Here is a 14,404-nt window from a genome sequence, read left to right on the forward strand (position 1 = left end):
TATTAATTGCATTAATAGTTATATATATAGATGGCGCTAAATCATTTTAGGATTACATACTGCTGTAAAATGACAGATAAAATAAAAATGGCTGAAAATGGGTTGGGATCTGAAATTGGATCTCAAGAATATCTTGCAACAGAAGCTATTAATTTAGATTTTATCGAGGTAAATAATAAAAGCAATTAATATATATTTATAAAAAATGTAATTAAATATATAATCCACTAAAAGAATTTTTATATAACATAAAAAGTATGTTATATTTTATGAAGCGCGATTGAAGGTTAATTGTATTTACAGTGTTTGATTATTTGTTACTTAATTTATATTTTAAATTATTCTTATGTATATTATATCATTCTTACCTCTATTATATCAGAGTGATTTTTTAATATATAAATAAATTTCTGTGTATTTAAAGTTATTAATATTATTCAGTATTAATGCCTAGACTTCATTGATATACAGATTGATCCAATATTAAAATTATTTCAGTTAGATCATGCAGAATATGCTATACCAACTGTGGAAGAATTACCCTCCTTAGAAAGTATATTAACAGAACCGGATTGTACATCATTATCAGGAACAGATGATGATCTTGGAGCTGCATCGATTGAAAAATTAGGTAGCAGTGAAACAACCAGTGTTGGTAGTCATTTATCTTTGAATTCACTAAATAAATCTTCCAAAGCTTCACAGCATCCACCATCAGGAGCTATTTTAAGACATGTAATTTTAAAGGGTATTTCTGCACAAATTTTATCAGCAAGTGTAAGTATTAAAACAAAGTATTTTTAAGATATATTAAATATAAATCTAATGTGAAAAAAAATTATTTAGGATAGGGTCAATGCTGGATTAGCAAGTGCAGTTACTGCTGGTGGAAATATGTTAGTAATTGGTACTAGCCATGGTTTGATATTAAGCTTTGATTCATCACAGACATTGCGATGGTGTGATCAAGAAGCCAGACATCAAGGATCTGTCTCTGCATTATGTTTTAATCACGATGGAAGTAGAATATTGGCTGGTTTTGCTAGAGGTCTTATTTTAATGATCGACAGTAGTGATGGAAAAGTTTTAAGAACACTTACTGAAGTTCATCCACTTGACACTGCTGTATTACATGTTAAAGTAAAAATTGTTTATTTATCTAATTTATTCTGTAATCAGATACTTTTTTATTATAATTAATTTATATTTTTATTTTAGTTTACAGATTCTTCAAAAGTTGCTCTTTGTAGTGATAGTGGTGGATCTGTATTTGAATTAAATTTTACAAGAGTTATGGGAGTTCGAGGCTGTGATAGTAGATGCTTGTTTAGTGGTTCTAGAGGTGAAGTGTGCACTTTAGAACCTTTATTACTAAATAATTTACCTTCTCACCCATTAAAAAACTACACGTTAGTAGCAATGGCTACATTATCTAAGGTTTGTTGATTTTAGTATTTTCTATTCATTACTTATTATTTATAAATTGAATTCATTATATAAGATAAAGTTTTGTAGGTGATTGTTGTTTGCATACGACCCAGAATGAGAGTTCTTCTTACACATTCACTATCAGGTGCTGCAATTGCACCTCCACAACTTTCTTGGCAGTTGGTTGTAATACAAGCAGCTGATGCATCTCGAGTAGTTGATCCAGTATTGGCTCTTGCACGGGATGACGTAGTACATTTTTACCAAGTACTATTATTTTATATGGTCAACAATTTTATATTTATTTATTTAATTAAATGTTCTACATTTAAAATATAACTATTACCAAGGTATCTACTGAAGCTGGTACCAGAGTGAAGTTATCTCCTCTTCGCAGAATGTCATTTCCATATACTATAAGCAATTTACGGTGGTTGAATCCAAGATCTTTAGTTGTATTAGATACTCAAGAAAAATTACATTTATTAGATGTAAGAACGCAAGATAGTTTAGAAACATTGGATATGAGCCGCGTTTGTATTTCATATGCTTCCAGTCATTTCAAAGGATTATGTACAGGTGGTAATGTTTCTAAGGTATAAATTGTTTTGTTTATAATTATCTAAAAACTGCTAGAATAATTTTTCTTTTCTGCTGTATAATGTAATTGTTTTTAACAGGCAATGGCATTAGCTGGTGAAAGAGCTTGTTATAATACTGTTATAACATTTGGAAATCAACTTTTGTTATTAGGTACAAAAAGCTTACATGCAGTATGCATAAGAACATGGACAGAACGATTGCAGCACTTAACAATGCAGGTATATTTATTAAAAAATACTTGAAATTTTGTTTTGTATAAAATAAAATAAAAATAAAATAAAATTTTTCCTAGGGTCGTTTTCCAGAAGCTTTGGCCTTAGGACTTTCCTTCTATCAAGATAAAGGCAAAGCTGTCGTTGGTCTTAGAGGTTCGAAACAGCGACGAAAACAAATAGTTCGAGACACAGTTTGTCAAGTCTTGATTCAATATATGGAACAATTAAATCATTCCTCTATGACTGATAATACAGAATTTGATATAGTCAATACTTGTGTTGACTATTGTATACAATTAGAAAATACAGAATTATTATTTGGACGATTGTGGGATTTGGTATCTGAAACTGAAGGACTCAAATCAAGTTATTTGTGTGCTCTTGAAAGTCCATTACTGAATGGAAGTCTTCATCCAAGATTACCACCTTTAATAGTTCAACAATTATTTATCTTATATGATCAAGAAGGAAAAGTGGATTCACTTCAAACAATTGCTGTTTTATTAGATATAGATTGCTTAGATATTCATCAGGTAAATGAATATATTTCCTAATCAACTAAATTCTATATTGTCTAATTATATCATTACAGATAACAACTATTTGTCGTCGAAGAAGTTTATGGGAAGCTCTTATACATCTTCAGACAGCAGCTTTAGGTGATTTTACAGCACCTATACACCAGCTTGTGCCTATTCTTCAAAATGCATTGACAAATACCAAAGAATCATTATCTCGAGATATTCTACAACTTGGTAATGCACTTTTGGTTTATGCTAGTTGTTGTCTCGCGGGACGTGGTTTCCCTAGAGATACACTTCCTGAGGTTATGTCACAGAGGGCAAAAACAGATATATTGAGAGCACTTCTCTCTCAACATTCCAGTCTAGCAAATGATGCAGAAAGACAATATCCTTATTTGAGGACACTGCTTCGTTTTGACGCAAAAGGTTTTTTAGATGTAATCGCCATTGCCTTTCAAGAACCAGAATTTACCTCTGAAATGGGTCTTAGACAACGACAAAGGCTCATAGATATTTTATTGAGCATTGTTCTACCCAGTACACCTCTTACTCCAATGAATTCAGATTATATTACGGATGAACAAAGAAGTTTAGTTCTAATATTTATAGTAAATGAAGCAGCAGGAGATACAATTAATTTGGAACCAAATATGTTAATTAGAATAGTAGAAGTATTATGCGATTGCTCATCTGTTATCACATCTAGGGATCTTAAATCTGAAAAAGAGAATGCAGTGTTAGGACTATTAAATTCAAAGAAATTGCGCAACATATCAGACACTACTTTATTGAATCTTGCACAGAAAGCTAACTTGTAAGTAAAAATGTATAGTTTAGTTATTAATAATTGTTTAAATATATTAAAATGTATTTAAGATTTTTGTTAACAAAAGAATGTTGTCAAATTGAGATATAGCATTCAAGAAATTTGTTTTTTTTTTCTTGTAAATATTTAGAAAATATTACGTTTATTTACAATAGCTATCTAATGATACTATACTACTAGCATTATATGTATTAATTTGTACCGCAGCATGTAATGTTGCAGTATGCGAGTCGCAGAGTTGCTGTATACTGCCAGAGAAGATTGGATAGCAGTTTGCAAGTGCATGATACTTGATCCTACTAGGCATTGTGATATCTGGCCTTGGTTGGAGCGACTGCCTACAGCTTCACTATATCCAGTCCTAGTAACTAGTGCTTCAGCTCTAGTGGCAATAAATGTTACACAATTTGCTCTTATTATTGCCAATCGAGTGCAAAATAAAATTCCTGAAATTCTCAAAAAATTTGATGATACCATAAGTTTAGAATATGCTCTCCTAGGAGCTCTATATCAACTCAGTCAATATAAAGAAGAAGAAACTACTCCAGAATTATCAACTGAACTTTTGGAAAAATATTTAACATTGATGTGTAAGATAGAGCCAAAAAATGTAAGTGCGATTATATACAAATAATGATCATATCAGAGGATTATTTTCAATTATTTGTTTCACACACAGGTAGTCAATCATATAAATGGACCACATGGTTGTAGATTAGATGAAGCATTAAAAATAGTAAAACAATCCAATCATATAGATGCTGAAGCAGTAATGCTTGAAAAATTAGGAAATTATCAAGAAGCTTTTGATCTTTTGCTAAATCAATTTAAAAATCATTTAAACATGGTATTTATTATAAGACTGTATAGTAAATATTATGTTTATTATAAATAGTCATACACGATAACATTAAGAATTTTTTATGTGGATAACAAATTTATTTTTCTTAGTATTGTCAAGACAAAGCTTTTGAAAAAGAGGCTATTATTACTGCAATGCAATTAGCAGGGATGTGCAGGAGATCTGCTGGAAGTTTAAGTTGGATGCCACTTGTAGAAGTTGTATTAAAAACTCATTCAGACAGTATCAACGAAAATGGTATTTGAAGTAGTTTTTTCCATTTTTTTGTTTTTATTACGAGTAATCTATATATAAATATAAAAATAATAAGTAACAAATTGCAGTTGAGAAATTGAGTGGAAAATTGTTAAAAATTATTTTGGAATCACTTAGTGGTACAACAGCTCTATCAACTGTACTAGAACAAATTTTAAAACATCCACTATCAAAAAGTGGAACAATAGGTGATATACGTCAGTTACTCGCGGGAGTACTAACTCACTCTCAATATGAACAAACTCTGGTTGAAACTACTGCACGATTGGTCAGCTTAGAACTCCATAAAGCATTGAAAACATCTTTGAGGTATTAATTAATATCATCAACTAATTATTAGCTACATTAATGTTAGTAAAGATAACATTATTAATTATGAAAATTTATTGTTTGTTCAGAGATGCAGGGAAAGCTTGTGCAAGCATCTCTCTTATTTGTCCTATATGTAGACAAATTCTATGCCAAAGTACGAATTATGTAGTAATTTTTGAATGTGGACATGGATATCATTTAGACTGTTTAGGAGAACCCAGATCTTGTTATAAATGTTTGAATGCCAAAGGATGGGCACCTGTTGTTACTAATATTATACGGACCAATAATTCACATCTGGTATGTTAAATCATTTATTATTAAATTATTTATTAGATTTTCTTTAGAAATTGTTTTAAATATTTACTTGTCTTTTCATTATTCGTTAGTTATCTATATCAATATTCTTTCTATATATTGATCTTTTATTACATACATCTGTTTTTTTATATTGTAGGAAAGAAAAAAGATTTTGCCACCAGAATTTATGCGTACTAAAAATTTCTCTTTAAGTCTTGCACCACCAACTTCTGTTCCTGATCTTGAAGGCATTTTTTAATATAAATATTAAATATGCGCGAGAACTTCATGTATATAAGGACCGTTTTATTTGTTGTTAAACAACCGTTAGTATATAACTGATTTGATATATTATGTCTCATCTTTTTATTTTCACTCTCATTTTCTGTATTCATTAAACTTTGATCTATTATATTTCTCAATATTAAATTTAAATTATTGTTAATGACTATTTTTGAGATAGAAACTGTAACAATATAGTCTCATTACATTTTAAAGAATGTACAATTATTATGATGCATTATTACTGATATTATACTAGTTTTCATATGTTTATAAATTGTAAACTATTAAGTTGCATATATTCTTCGTAATATTCATAGGACATACATACTTTTATTTCAAAAAAGGCTATTGGCTTATATTTAATAGCTGTATATTTAATATGTTGCCAAATATATAATCTTAAAGAAGAGTTCAAAAATTGTTATTCTTCATTCTAATATAACGAAATTAATATTTTTATTTTATAAAAATTCATTATTAAATTTTTAACTGATCCAATAATATTTAAAATTACAAATTATGTAGTACTTTTTAACAATTTAACTGTAGATAGAACTGGTACATCGATTTTTCGTTTATTACTTTTTATTATAAAAACTGGTTTTTTTGTTATATTTTCTGCTAATATATAATATGGGTTTATAATTTCATTACCCATAAGTTCACCAGTTAATAATTTGGATACAAATAAAAAGACATTAAGTTCTGAGGAAACTAATTGATTTTTTGGTAATAATGCAGTATTTGATACAAATTTATCAATTGTTGATTCTAATTTAAGAATATATGGGACCATTTTTGACATTATTAAGTATTGTTGCACCTGAAATTGATAAATATACATACATTCATTATAATCATATGCTCAATCAGATACATAATCTAACAATTATAATATTAAATTTCTTGCATACTCAACCTTATTATCATATCTTTCAAGATTATTTAATAATTCTACAATTTCATTAAACAAGTTATATCCTATTAGTACATCATTTAAATTACATGTCACTTCACTAGCCTGTAATTTTGTCTTTACCATAATGGCTTCTTTTCTAATTTTATCCAGAAGAGAGGATAATGAAATATTTGGTAGAGTGTGGCTTATTATTTGAATTTTAGAATATTGTTTGCAAATCTATATCATAAAAGAACATCTAATAATATTTATATTATTAAATAAAAAAGTAATATGATATAAATTAAATTACCTGTTGATTCATGATTGTCCATAAATGAAAAATATGATTCGCAAATTTTTTAATTTCATCATTTACTGGACAATGTATTTCTGCCAAGCTCCACAATGATTTGAGCTTATCAGCAAAATTGCTTTTTATTTTGTTAAACCATTCGAGTTTTGTCTCTAATTCATAATCTAATTGTATTCCATAATCAGCTTCATTTCTAAGAATTGTCACCTGTAGTAAATATATCTATTTATTGTAATTTATTTAAAAAATAAACTGATGTAAACCTATCTTAACTGTTCTAAACTGTACCAAACTGTTATTACGATATGAGTAACGTTTTACTGTATTTTTTATTGTTTATGATCTTATATCTTAATGTATGATTTATAAGTACTTACATTTTTTTGAAGAATTTTTAAAAGTATATTGGTTGAATTTTTAACGATATTTGTTTGAGATTCCATCAGATTAGTGTCTTTCAACAAATGTAAATTACATCATTTAAAGCAAGAAAAGAGACAAAGAAAAACAAAAGAAATAATTGCGTTTCTATTTATAATAGTTGAAGATATACGATCATCAATTTTTTCTAGATACTTTTGTTTTATTTCAGTAAATTAATCTAATGGCAAATACAAATGAATTTTTTTTTTAGATTTATATCTTGTACATAAAGTTGACATTTTTTTTATGATTGTTATTTCTACGGCGATTTACAATATGAGATACTAATGACATCTTTTGGCTAGTATTTAATTCGTAAAATGATGTAACGAGGTATTGTAAGTGAAAGCAGACAGGATCTACTTCACATTTGACTTAACAAATTCTCTATAGTTTTGCAATCTTAATCCTTGTTTCTTATTATTGAAAAGTCCTATACTTACGAATCTAAGTAATTTACAATTTTCTTGAACTAATATTTTATTACGATTACCTTTAAAGCTAATATTTAATATGTTCAATCCATTATGGACATTATTTCAATATTGAGTCTAGTTTATTATTTAAGAAACAATTTACACACAAATATTAACAGATATTGATTCAAAATTACTTTTAAACGAAATAGATACCACAATTATTTTAAAATAGAATTTATTGACTCTTATTAAGGAAATGTGCAAGAAAGAACAATTTTTCAGATTGGTGTGTCTCTTACTAAAACATTAAATAATCTCTTTGCATATAAATACAAATTACAGAACAGGAGGCGAGTATCACTGATAAAGACTGAAGGACGGATAGCATTATTTATTTGTATTAGTATTTAAATGTAATATCTGTAATATCAAAGAAGTGCTATTTTATCCAGGTGCTGTCTTTTTGTAATAATTCTTTTAGAATGAATTATATTTCTCAACAAATTAATGTATCACATAAATAAGTCAAAATTATTTTACACTTTAAATGAGCATATTCAATTCTTAAGAAAACAATTATGTTCCTGTAGTTATAAATTATATGAATTTAAATTTATCTTTATACATGAACCTACTTCAATTCAGCAAAAAAGAAAACAAAAATAATTTTTTTAAATGATAGAAATTTTACAAAGTGCATTCATATTTAAATATCATGTAAAAGTAAAACTCAAGCATTTATAGTAAAATGTATAATAATAATAATAATTCTTTACATTTGTTTTGAACACAAAATTGGTATATATATATGTATTATCGATACTCAACCTCCTTATCATTAGTCATATATCATCTTTAAAATAAAAGAAGAAAAAAAAATCAAACCACGTTATGAACTCTTTAGGAACATGCAAGAGTTAAAATGCAATAAATGAACCACATTATATATCTGACACTGAGATACTTTATGAATTAATAATCTAAATCAGCGCTGAGACATAGGCTTTGACAGTTTACTTTCAATAGACAGTGAAACTGTATATCGATCAGCAACTTCGAACTAATACCATATCTCCCATAACATCAGAATGTAGAGGCTATTTCATATAATTTTTTGCTTTCTTTTATCCACGCTGCCAATGTACGCGAGAATTATTGTGGTATCTATAACGAGGATGCCTATAATTACTATTACGTCGTAGCCGCGTATTATTGGAAGCATTATAATAAGATTCTCGATGGTAACCACTAATTGATCGATTCCAAGTCTTCCCATTTTGATACTCTTGGAATAAATTATATCCGGTACTTATTCTATCACCAAACATTCTGTGTTCTTTGACTTTTTTTACTCGACCTCGATCTGCTTCCTCATCGTCCGCATTAATGTGACGTTTACGTTCTTCTCGTCTGTCATTATCAACTTCACGTTCTAAATGACATCTATTGCCACGCCAATTTGTTACTATAAAAATAATAAAAGAATTCGATTTATTGATACACTCTAATCATTGGAATTTTTTCATTTCATTTACAATCGACCTCCTCCTTTTAATATTATTATTAGATTATACAAACCTAAGGAACTGCCATATCCGCGATGGGACATTTTCAATAAATTTGAGACAGTGTCCGAACGATTTGTTCCATTAAAATCTCTTAATGCTGCAGCACTTGGTGTTACATTGCTTTGACTGCATTTAGTTGAATCTTCTCTGAAAAATACATTCAAATATAATAAATTGTTTAAGTTAATTATTTAAAAATTTTATTCTTACATTTTATTCAAAAGACAAATTAATCTTTTTAAAACACACCAATAAAGCAATAAAGCAAAATTAATATATGATTAAAAATTAATCAAATGAAAATATATTACTTGTTATCAGTCACAGACCATCCATTTGGGGTTGCATTTGATATAGGAGAAAATGCATCCTTTGATACTTGCCAACCCTTTATACTGCTACTTGCAGCTTTGGTAAGTACTTTTTCTTCTTGGCCTGTTTTTACTCTAATTGGATGATAAGATTTTTCCTTGCTACTATTTTCAATCTTACCATTTATTTCTGATTTACCATTTTGATGTTTCAAGGAAGTTAATGAACTATTACCATTAGAAACATTCTGTACTTTCGTACACTGAACAGAATTACTTTGACTTGAAGACGTTGAATTATTAGACTGCTTCGTCGTTAATATTTGTGTTTCTTTTGAGGTAGGAACTGTTTTAGGTATTGAGTCTTTTACTGTAGATACCTTCTGTGCACCATTAGCTACAGTAGGCGAAAGATTTGTTTTCATTGTAGACACATTCGTTACTACACGATTTTTATTTGATGCAGAAGTATTAATCTCTTCCTCTTCGCTTGATCCGTCATATGGTACTAAACTATTTCCACTTAATACTTTCTTAAACTGCACTGCAAGCCATGGTTGAGATTTATCTTGTGACTTTTGTGACAGTTGTGTTCCACTGATACTTGTACACTTCTGTAGAGGAAGCTGAAGTCCTATGTTCTTTTGTATGGATAATTGTGCACCTATCTTTGAACCTTCTATACCACTTTTATTGATGGGCGAACCATTAACAGATCCATTGTATATGTCAGACGTTGATGCCTTTGGATTTACAGGCTTACTAGAAGGACTTGAAGATAATACACTTTTTTCAGATGACATGCCATTCATCTTAACTGTCTGTTGATTATTTATTTGACCTTGATTAGGTTCCATTTCAAATATCATTATATATGCATTTGTATTTAATACATTGCTAAGACTAATTGGACGAACCTACAAATTAAAAAAAAAAAAAATAAATGATTCTATTAAAAAGTTATATGCTTATTGATTTACGACTGGAAAATTTATACTTACGCATGAATCATCAAAGGAGTAATATTGACCAGTTGAAATTTGTGCAACTGCTGTATAATGCCCACAATTTACTGATGGGCCCATATGTGTAACAATTGACATAAGCTTATAAGTGAGCTGCAGCAAAGGTTCATTTGGTTCTCTCCATAGGTAAGGACCCATATCTATTGTTTGTCTAAAATCTATATGACGAGATATTTTCCCTCCCAAGACACTAAATCTTTTTAACTGAACACACAAAACCTTAGGAGCTCTTTCTAAACTAAATTGTTTAGTCGCGGGTACTCTTCTCTTACAAGCTTCACACTTATAATCGTTATTGTCCAACTGTTCTCGACTGAAATAACTATTTAACGCTTCGTCCAATGTGCTCGCTTTACGTATGTCGACCAATAAATCCTATGTAACATTAAGAAAGATTTTTATGATATCCACTATCATTACTTCGCGTTTATTTTTTTGTTTTAATTATTTGCTTACCTGAAAATGTTGAAACGTAGTAGAAACATGCCCACATTGTAAGCACTTAACTTCAGTGCGTATATAACCACCAAATATTTGATTGATAGGTGTTGTTTCTTTAGAATAACTGTCTAACTTTCCTGCTTTACGTCTTGTTAGATAAGCTCGTTCCATTCCTTCTAATAAATAACGTAGGAATTCATGAGCATCTTCTTGTTGTCCTGGTACCATAGTTCGACAGATAACTAGAGTTATAAAAATTATTATATATCATATCAATCAATCTTAGTTAATATTTTTACATAAACGTTATATTATATAAGTCTACATTTTATATTACTCACGTTTTAATTTATTATATATATAGAATGGTTTGATGGCGCATCCTGACTTCTGATGACTGAATTGTAGAGTCTTGGCCACTGCGCAAGTAAGGCACTCTCCACCTCCATCTAAAACTATCCTATTATCAAAACACCATTCAAAACAGTGGCATTAAGGTTTTAAAAATTTATATCATTCCAGCTTAGTAATGGAAAAATTGGTATTTGAAACTAATACATAAAAAACTCACCATTTTGTTCACATTTTGAGGTATGATGTGAATCCGATAATAACCAATTTACAAGTGCTGGCACATGAAATAATGCCTGAAGTGTACTATTTAGATAGCAAGTATTACCAACATTATACATGCCAGCACCTACTGGAAATGTTCCTCTCCATCCTAGATTTACTTTCTTGGAGCAATACAAAGTAACAGCTGGTTCTGGCAATGTAGGACCTTTACTCATACCTTCGTTTTTTTTTACATACGTTGTACCATCTTTAGATTTTGTATCTTCTAGATTATCCGAATTTGGTAAACTCAAAACAATATATTTAGCTTTGAGTTGATCCAAAATTTTTGTCTGATAATCATCAACTTCTTTATATTGAACTTCTCCCTGAAGAATTTTTGATGCGCTAACAAGTAAACTTGTAGATAGCTCGTCTGTTGCTTTCCTTTGGTTACCTTCTAAAGTACGGCGGAGTGTTGCCGCAACAGGATCGTAAACACTTACAGCTGGCATAACTATCGCTGTTACCACTTATTCTTTATTGTTTGATAAACTCCTGCGAAAAAAATATATACAAGAATGTATAGAAATCTATATAAAAATATATAATATTTTTTAGAAACAATTTCTATAAAATCCAAATGATATTTTACTAAATCTGAAAGGTCAAATAAGCATTATTATCAATGTTATCTTATCAAGATCAACGGTTTAAATTTGTTCAGCTTTACAATTTGAGATTACTTTAATAAATATAATGACTTCTTATAGCATATTTGTTATATGTTTCATAAATACATTGCTACATACGACTAACTTATATTCAATTAGAAAGGTTAATTCAGCTTTCAAGTAATCCAGTAACTCATAATACACAGATTACATTATGATCATTAAACATTATCAAAATATGAATTTATATTCTGATTTCAATTGTTTCCTTAACATTTCGAATATACATACATATAATCGCAACGCGAAATAACACGTATCAGATCGGTTAAAGAAACACGTGCACGTCTTCTTCGAATAATCCACGCACTTGTAATCGACGCGATAGTAGAAGAAAATTTAATCTACGAACAAAGGTGATAGAAATACAAAAAAATATATATATTTAAGAAAACTGAATAACAACGCATCATGGTGTAATTAAGCTCGAAAGCACGCGGCACGGTAGACACTATTGTTTATCTTCCGCTCGTGATTATTAGTGTACTACGATAAGCATAAATCACTTTAATTAATAATCGTATAGGAAATACCTTAGATTTACTTATGTTAACTGATTACGTATGGAAAGAAATACGTATTATCGATTAATTGCTAATTGTTTGCGCTTACGTACTTCGGATCAGTTACCGGATGAGTTTAACTGGAAGGCGCGTGTATCCAGCCATGAGGAAGATTTTCCCGCGTACTTTGTACACTTACCCCGCCTTTAATTCACGCACACAAAACCGCAAGCTTAACCTTCATCCGTAGCGCCATTACGAATATTGTATTCTAAGGGGATTCAACATTTTCGCGATTGTTTGTGTCTCAAGGCAAGGAAAAATAAGACCCGAACTACATCATGATGACAGCCATTTGCATTTCCATCGACAACCTCAATAACGCCGACTACCCACCGCGCTTTCTGCCTGATTTCTGGATTCTCTCCAGCCAGGCGCGATCAGTTAGCGACCCCGTTTCCATCTTGTATTTTACATCAGAATTTATAAATATTTTAGCTCGCATAACCAGCGGATGTGATCTTATGTTCTTTCTGCAATCGCCATTGATAATGAGATTTCCATCTTCAATATATGTATGCACAATCGGACTATCATCGATGACTTCTTTCATTCGTTGAAGGAAGACAAAAATTATTTCTTGAAAACGTTGGAATCAGTAAATCAGAAAAGTACATTTGATAATAAATAAGTTTTTTCACCATTCATGGGAAGAAAGAAGAAAGTATGATAATTGTCAGCCGGATAGAAGGGAATTTAAAGCGATAGAAATTCTCGTACAAACGTTTCGGGTACACTGGGACGACACCAAAATTGAGAATGCAGTTCTGTTTCAACCAAAATTTGATGTTTTAACGGTGAATAACGTACACTTTGTGGATTGGAATTAATATCGGTCTGCTGAACGAGCATAATAATTTTAATAATTTTTATTATATTAATGCTATATTGTACGTCTTCACTAATTTCATCGCGCCATCTGGTAAAGTAAGCATTGAAATAACATGAACATAAATGCTATCCTATTCCGTTCTTAAAATTTTTAGTCTTAGGTCTTCTTCTTTGGCGCTGTATTCTCTCTCTCTCTCTCTCTCTCTCTCACTCCCCCCCTCTCTTTCTCTTTCTCGTTCTCTTTCTCTCTACTGTTATTTTATTTTTAGCACTATTACTGAATTTCTATAGATATGTTTCATTTGATTTCAAGCAATTCATATTTTCAAAGTTTCTTTCATTCTAAATAATCGTATTTCTAATTAATCGTGATGAATAAAAATTATATGTTGATAAATCTAGATATATTTTATTTAATATATTTATAATGTTTTTCACAGACGATAGGTAAAGGTATAAATTTATTGAGGTCATATTTCCATGGATACCATTTGCAAGTTTTAGGGATTATTATGATTAGTTTAATATATTATTGTACGATTAACGTAGAGATTTACTTTGTATTTGCAATTATAAGTTATATTTTAAATAAAATAATTTCATTATTGTAAAAGTAAAAAAAAAAATTTAGATCAGGTCCCACCGAGATTTGAACTCGGATCGCTGGATTCAAAGTCCAGAGTGCTAACCATTACACCATGGGACCGCTT

General features: G+C 29.6%; 3 protein-coding genes and 1 non-coding gene across 9 annotated transcripts; 1 reads left to right on the top strand and 3 right to left on the bottom strand.

Annotated features, from left to right (window-relative positions):
• The first annotated feature begins 19 nt into the window (after positions 1-19).
• On the top strand, positions 20-7,090 carry LOC127063732 (vacuolar protein sorting-associated protein 8 homolog). Its single transcript, XM_050993830.1, has 15 exons — positions 20-168; positions 499-777; positions 847-1,140; positions 1,219-1,437; positions 1,516-1,695; positions 1,779-2,024; positions 2,109-2,249; positions 2,324-2,779; positions 2,839-3,584; positions 3,819-4,206; positions 4,276-4,443; positions 4,548-4,695; positions 4,782-5,022; positions 5,112-5,325; positions 5,483-7,090. The coding sequence occupies exons 1-15, from the start codon at positions 31-33 to the stop codon at positions 5,582-5,584; spliced, it is 3,960 nt and encodes a 1,319-aa protein (XP_050849787.1). The 5' UTR covers positions 20-30; the 3' UTR covers positions 5,585-7,090.
• LOC127063750 (uncharacterized) lies at positions 5,504-7,295 on the bottom strand. Its single transcript, XM_050993875.1, has 4 exons — positions 7,202-7,295; positions 6,822-7,031; positions 6,530-6,748; positions 5,504-6,433 (listed from the first exon to the last, which is right to left on the bottom strand). The coding sequence occupies exons 1-4, from the start codon at positions 7,265-7,267 to the stop codon at positions 6,128-6,130; spliced, it is 801 nt and encodes a 266-aa protein (XP_050849832.1). The 5' UTR covers positions 7,268-7,295; the 3' UTR covers positions 5,504-6,127.
• A 91-nt stretch (positions 7,296-7,386) lies between these two features.
• LOC127063735 (ubiquitin carboxyl-terminal hydrolase 36) lies at positions 7,387-13,788 on the bottom strand. 6 transcript variants are annotated; one of them, XM_050993849.1, is made up of 8 exons: positions 13,584-13,788; positions 11,583-12,124; positions 11,353-11,460; positions 11,027-11,253; positions 10,547-10,945; positions 9,546-10,462; positions 9,245-9,381; positions 7,387-9,131 (listed from the first exon to the last, which is right to left on the bottom strand). In XM_050993849.1, the coding sequence occupies exons 2-8, from the start codon at positions 12,079-12,081 to the stop codon at positions 8,791-8,793; spliced, it is 2,628 nt and encodes an 875-aa protein (XP_050849806.1). In that variant the 5' UTR covers positions 12,082-12,124; positions 13,584-13,788; the 3' UTR covers positions 7,387-8,790. The 6 variants fall into 6 exon arrangements, with proteins under 6 accessions (XP_050849806.1, XP_050849805.1, XP_050849804.1 ...); XM_050993848.1 differs by having other exon boundaries at positions 13,200-13,788; XM_050993847.1 differs by having other exon boundaries at positions 13,003-13,788.
• Positions 13,789-14,328: 540 nt separating this feature from the next.
• On the bottom strand, positions 14,329-14,400 carry Trnaq-uug (transfer RNA glutamine (anticodon UUG)). The gene has a single exon. It is a non-coding gene; the product is annotated as a tRNA-Gln (tRNA).
• Between the last annotated feature and the right edge of the window lie 4 nt (positions 14,401-14,404).

The sequence above is a fragment of the Vespula vulgaris genome, chromosome 5 (assembly GCF_905475345.1).
Source record: "Vespula vulgaris chromosome 5, iyVesVulg1.1, whole genome shotgun sequence".
NCBI lineage: Eukaryota > Metazoa > Arthropoda > Insecta > Hymenoptera > Vespidae > Vespula > Vespula vulgaris.

Bases quoted from the DNA above. Each gene is read 5' to 3' on its own strand.
- LOC127063735 (XM_050993849.1), bottom strand. From the start codon at position 12,081: ATGCCAGCTGTAAGTGTTTACGATCCTGTTGCGGCAACACTCCGCCGT. The intron at 9,382-9,545 runs GTAATATATTTT...TGTATTTTTCAG, and splicing joins TGGTCTGTGACTGATAACAA to AGAAGATTCAACTAAATGCA. The intron at 9,132-9,244 runs GTTTGTATAATC...TTATTTTTATAG, and splicing joins CGGATATGGCAGTTCCTTAG to TAACAAATTGGCGTGGCAAT.
- LOC127063750 (XM_050993875.1), bottom strand. From the start codon at position 7,267: ATGGAATCTCAAACAAATATCGTTAAAAATTCAACCAATATACTTTTA. The intron at 7,032-7,201 runs GTAAGTACTTAT...TATTTACTACAG, and splicing joins TAAAAATTCTTCAAAAAAAT to GTGACAATTCTTAGAAATGA. The intron at 6,749-6,821 runs GTAATTTAATTT...TTTATGATATAG, and splicing joins GGACAATCATGAATCAACAG to ATTTGCAAACAATATTCTAA.
- LOC127063732 (XM_050993830.1), top strand. From the start codon at position 31: ATGGCGCTAAATCATTTTAGGATTACATACTGCTGTAAAATGACAGAT. The intron at 778-846 runs GTAAGTATTAAA...AAAATTATTTAG, and splicing joins CACAAATTTTATCAGCAAGT to GATAGGGTCAATGCTGGATT. The intron at 1,696-1,778 runs GTACTATTATTT...ACTATTACCAAG, and splicing joins ACGTAGTACATTTTTACCAA to GTATCTACTGAAGCTGGTAC.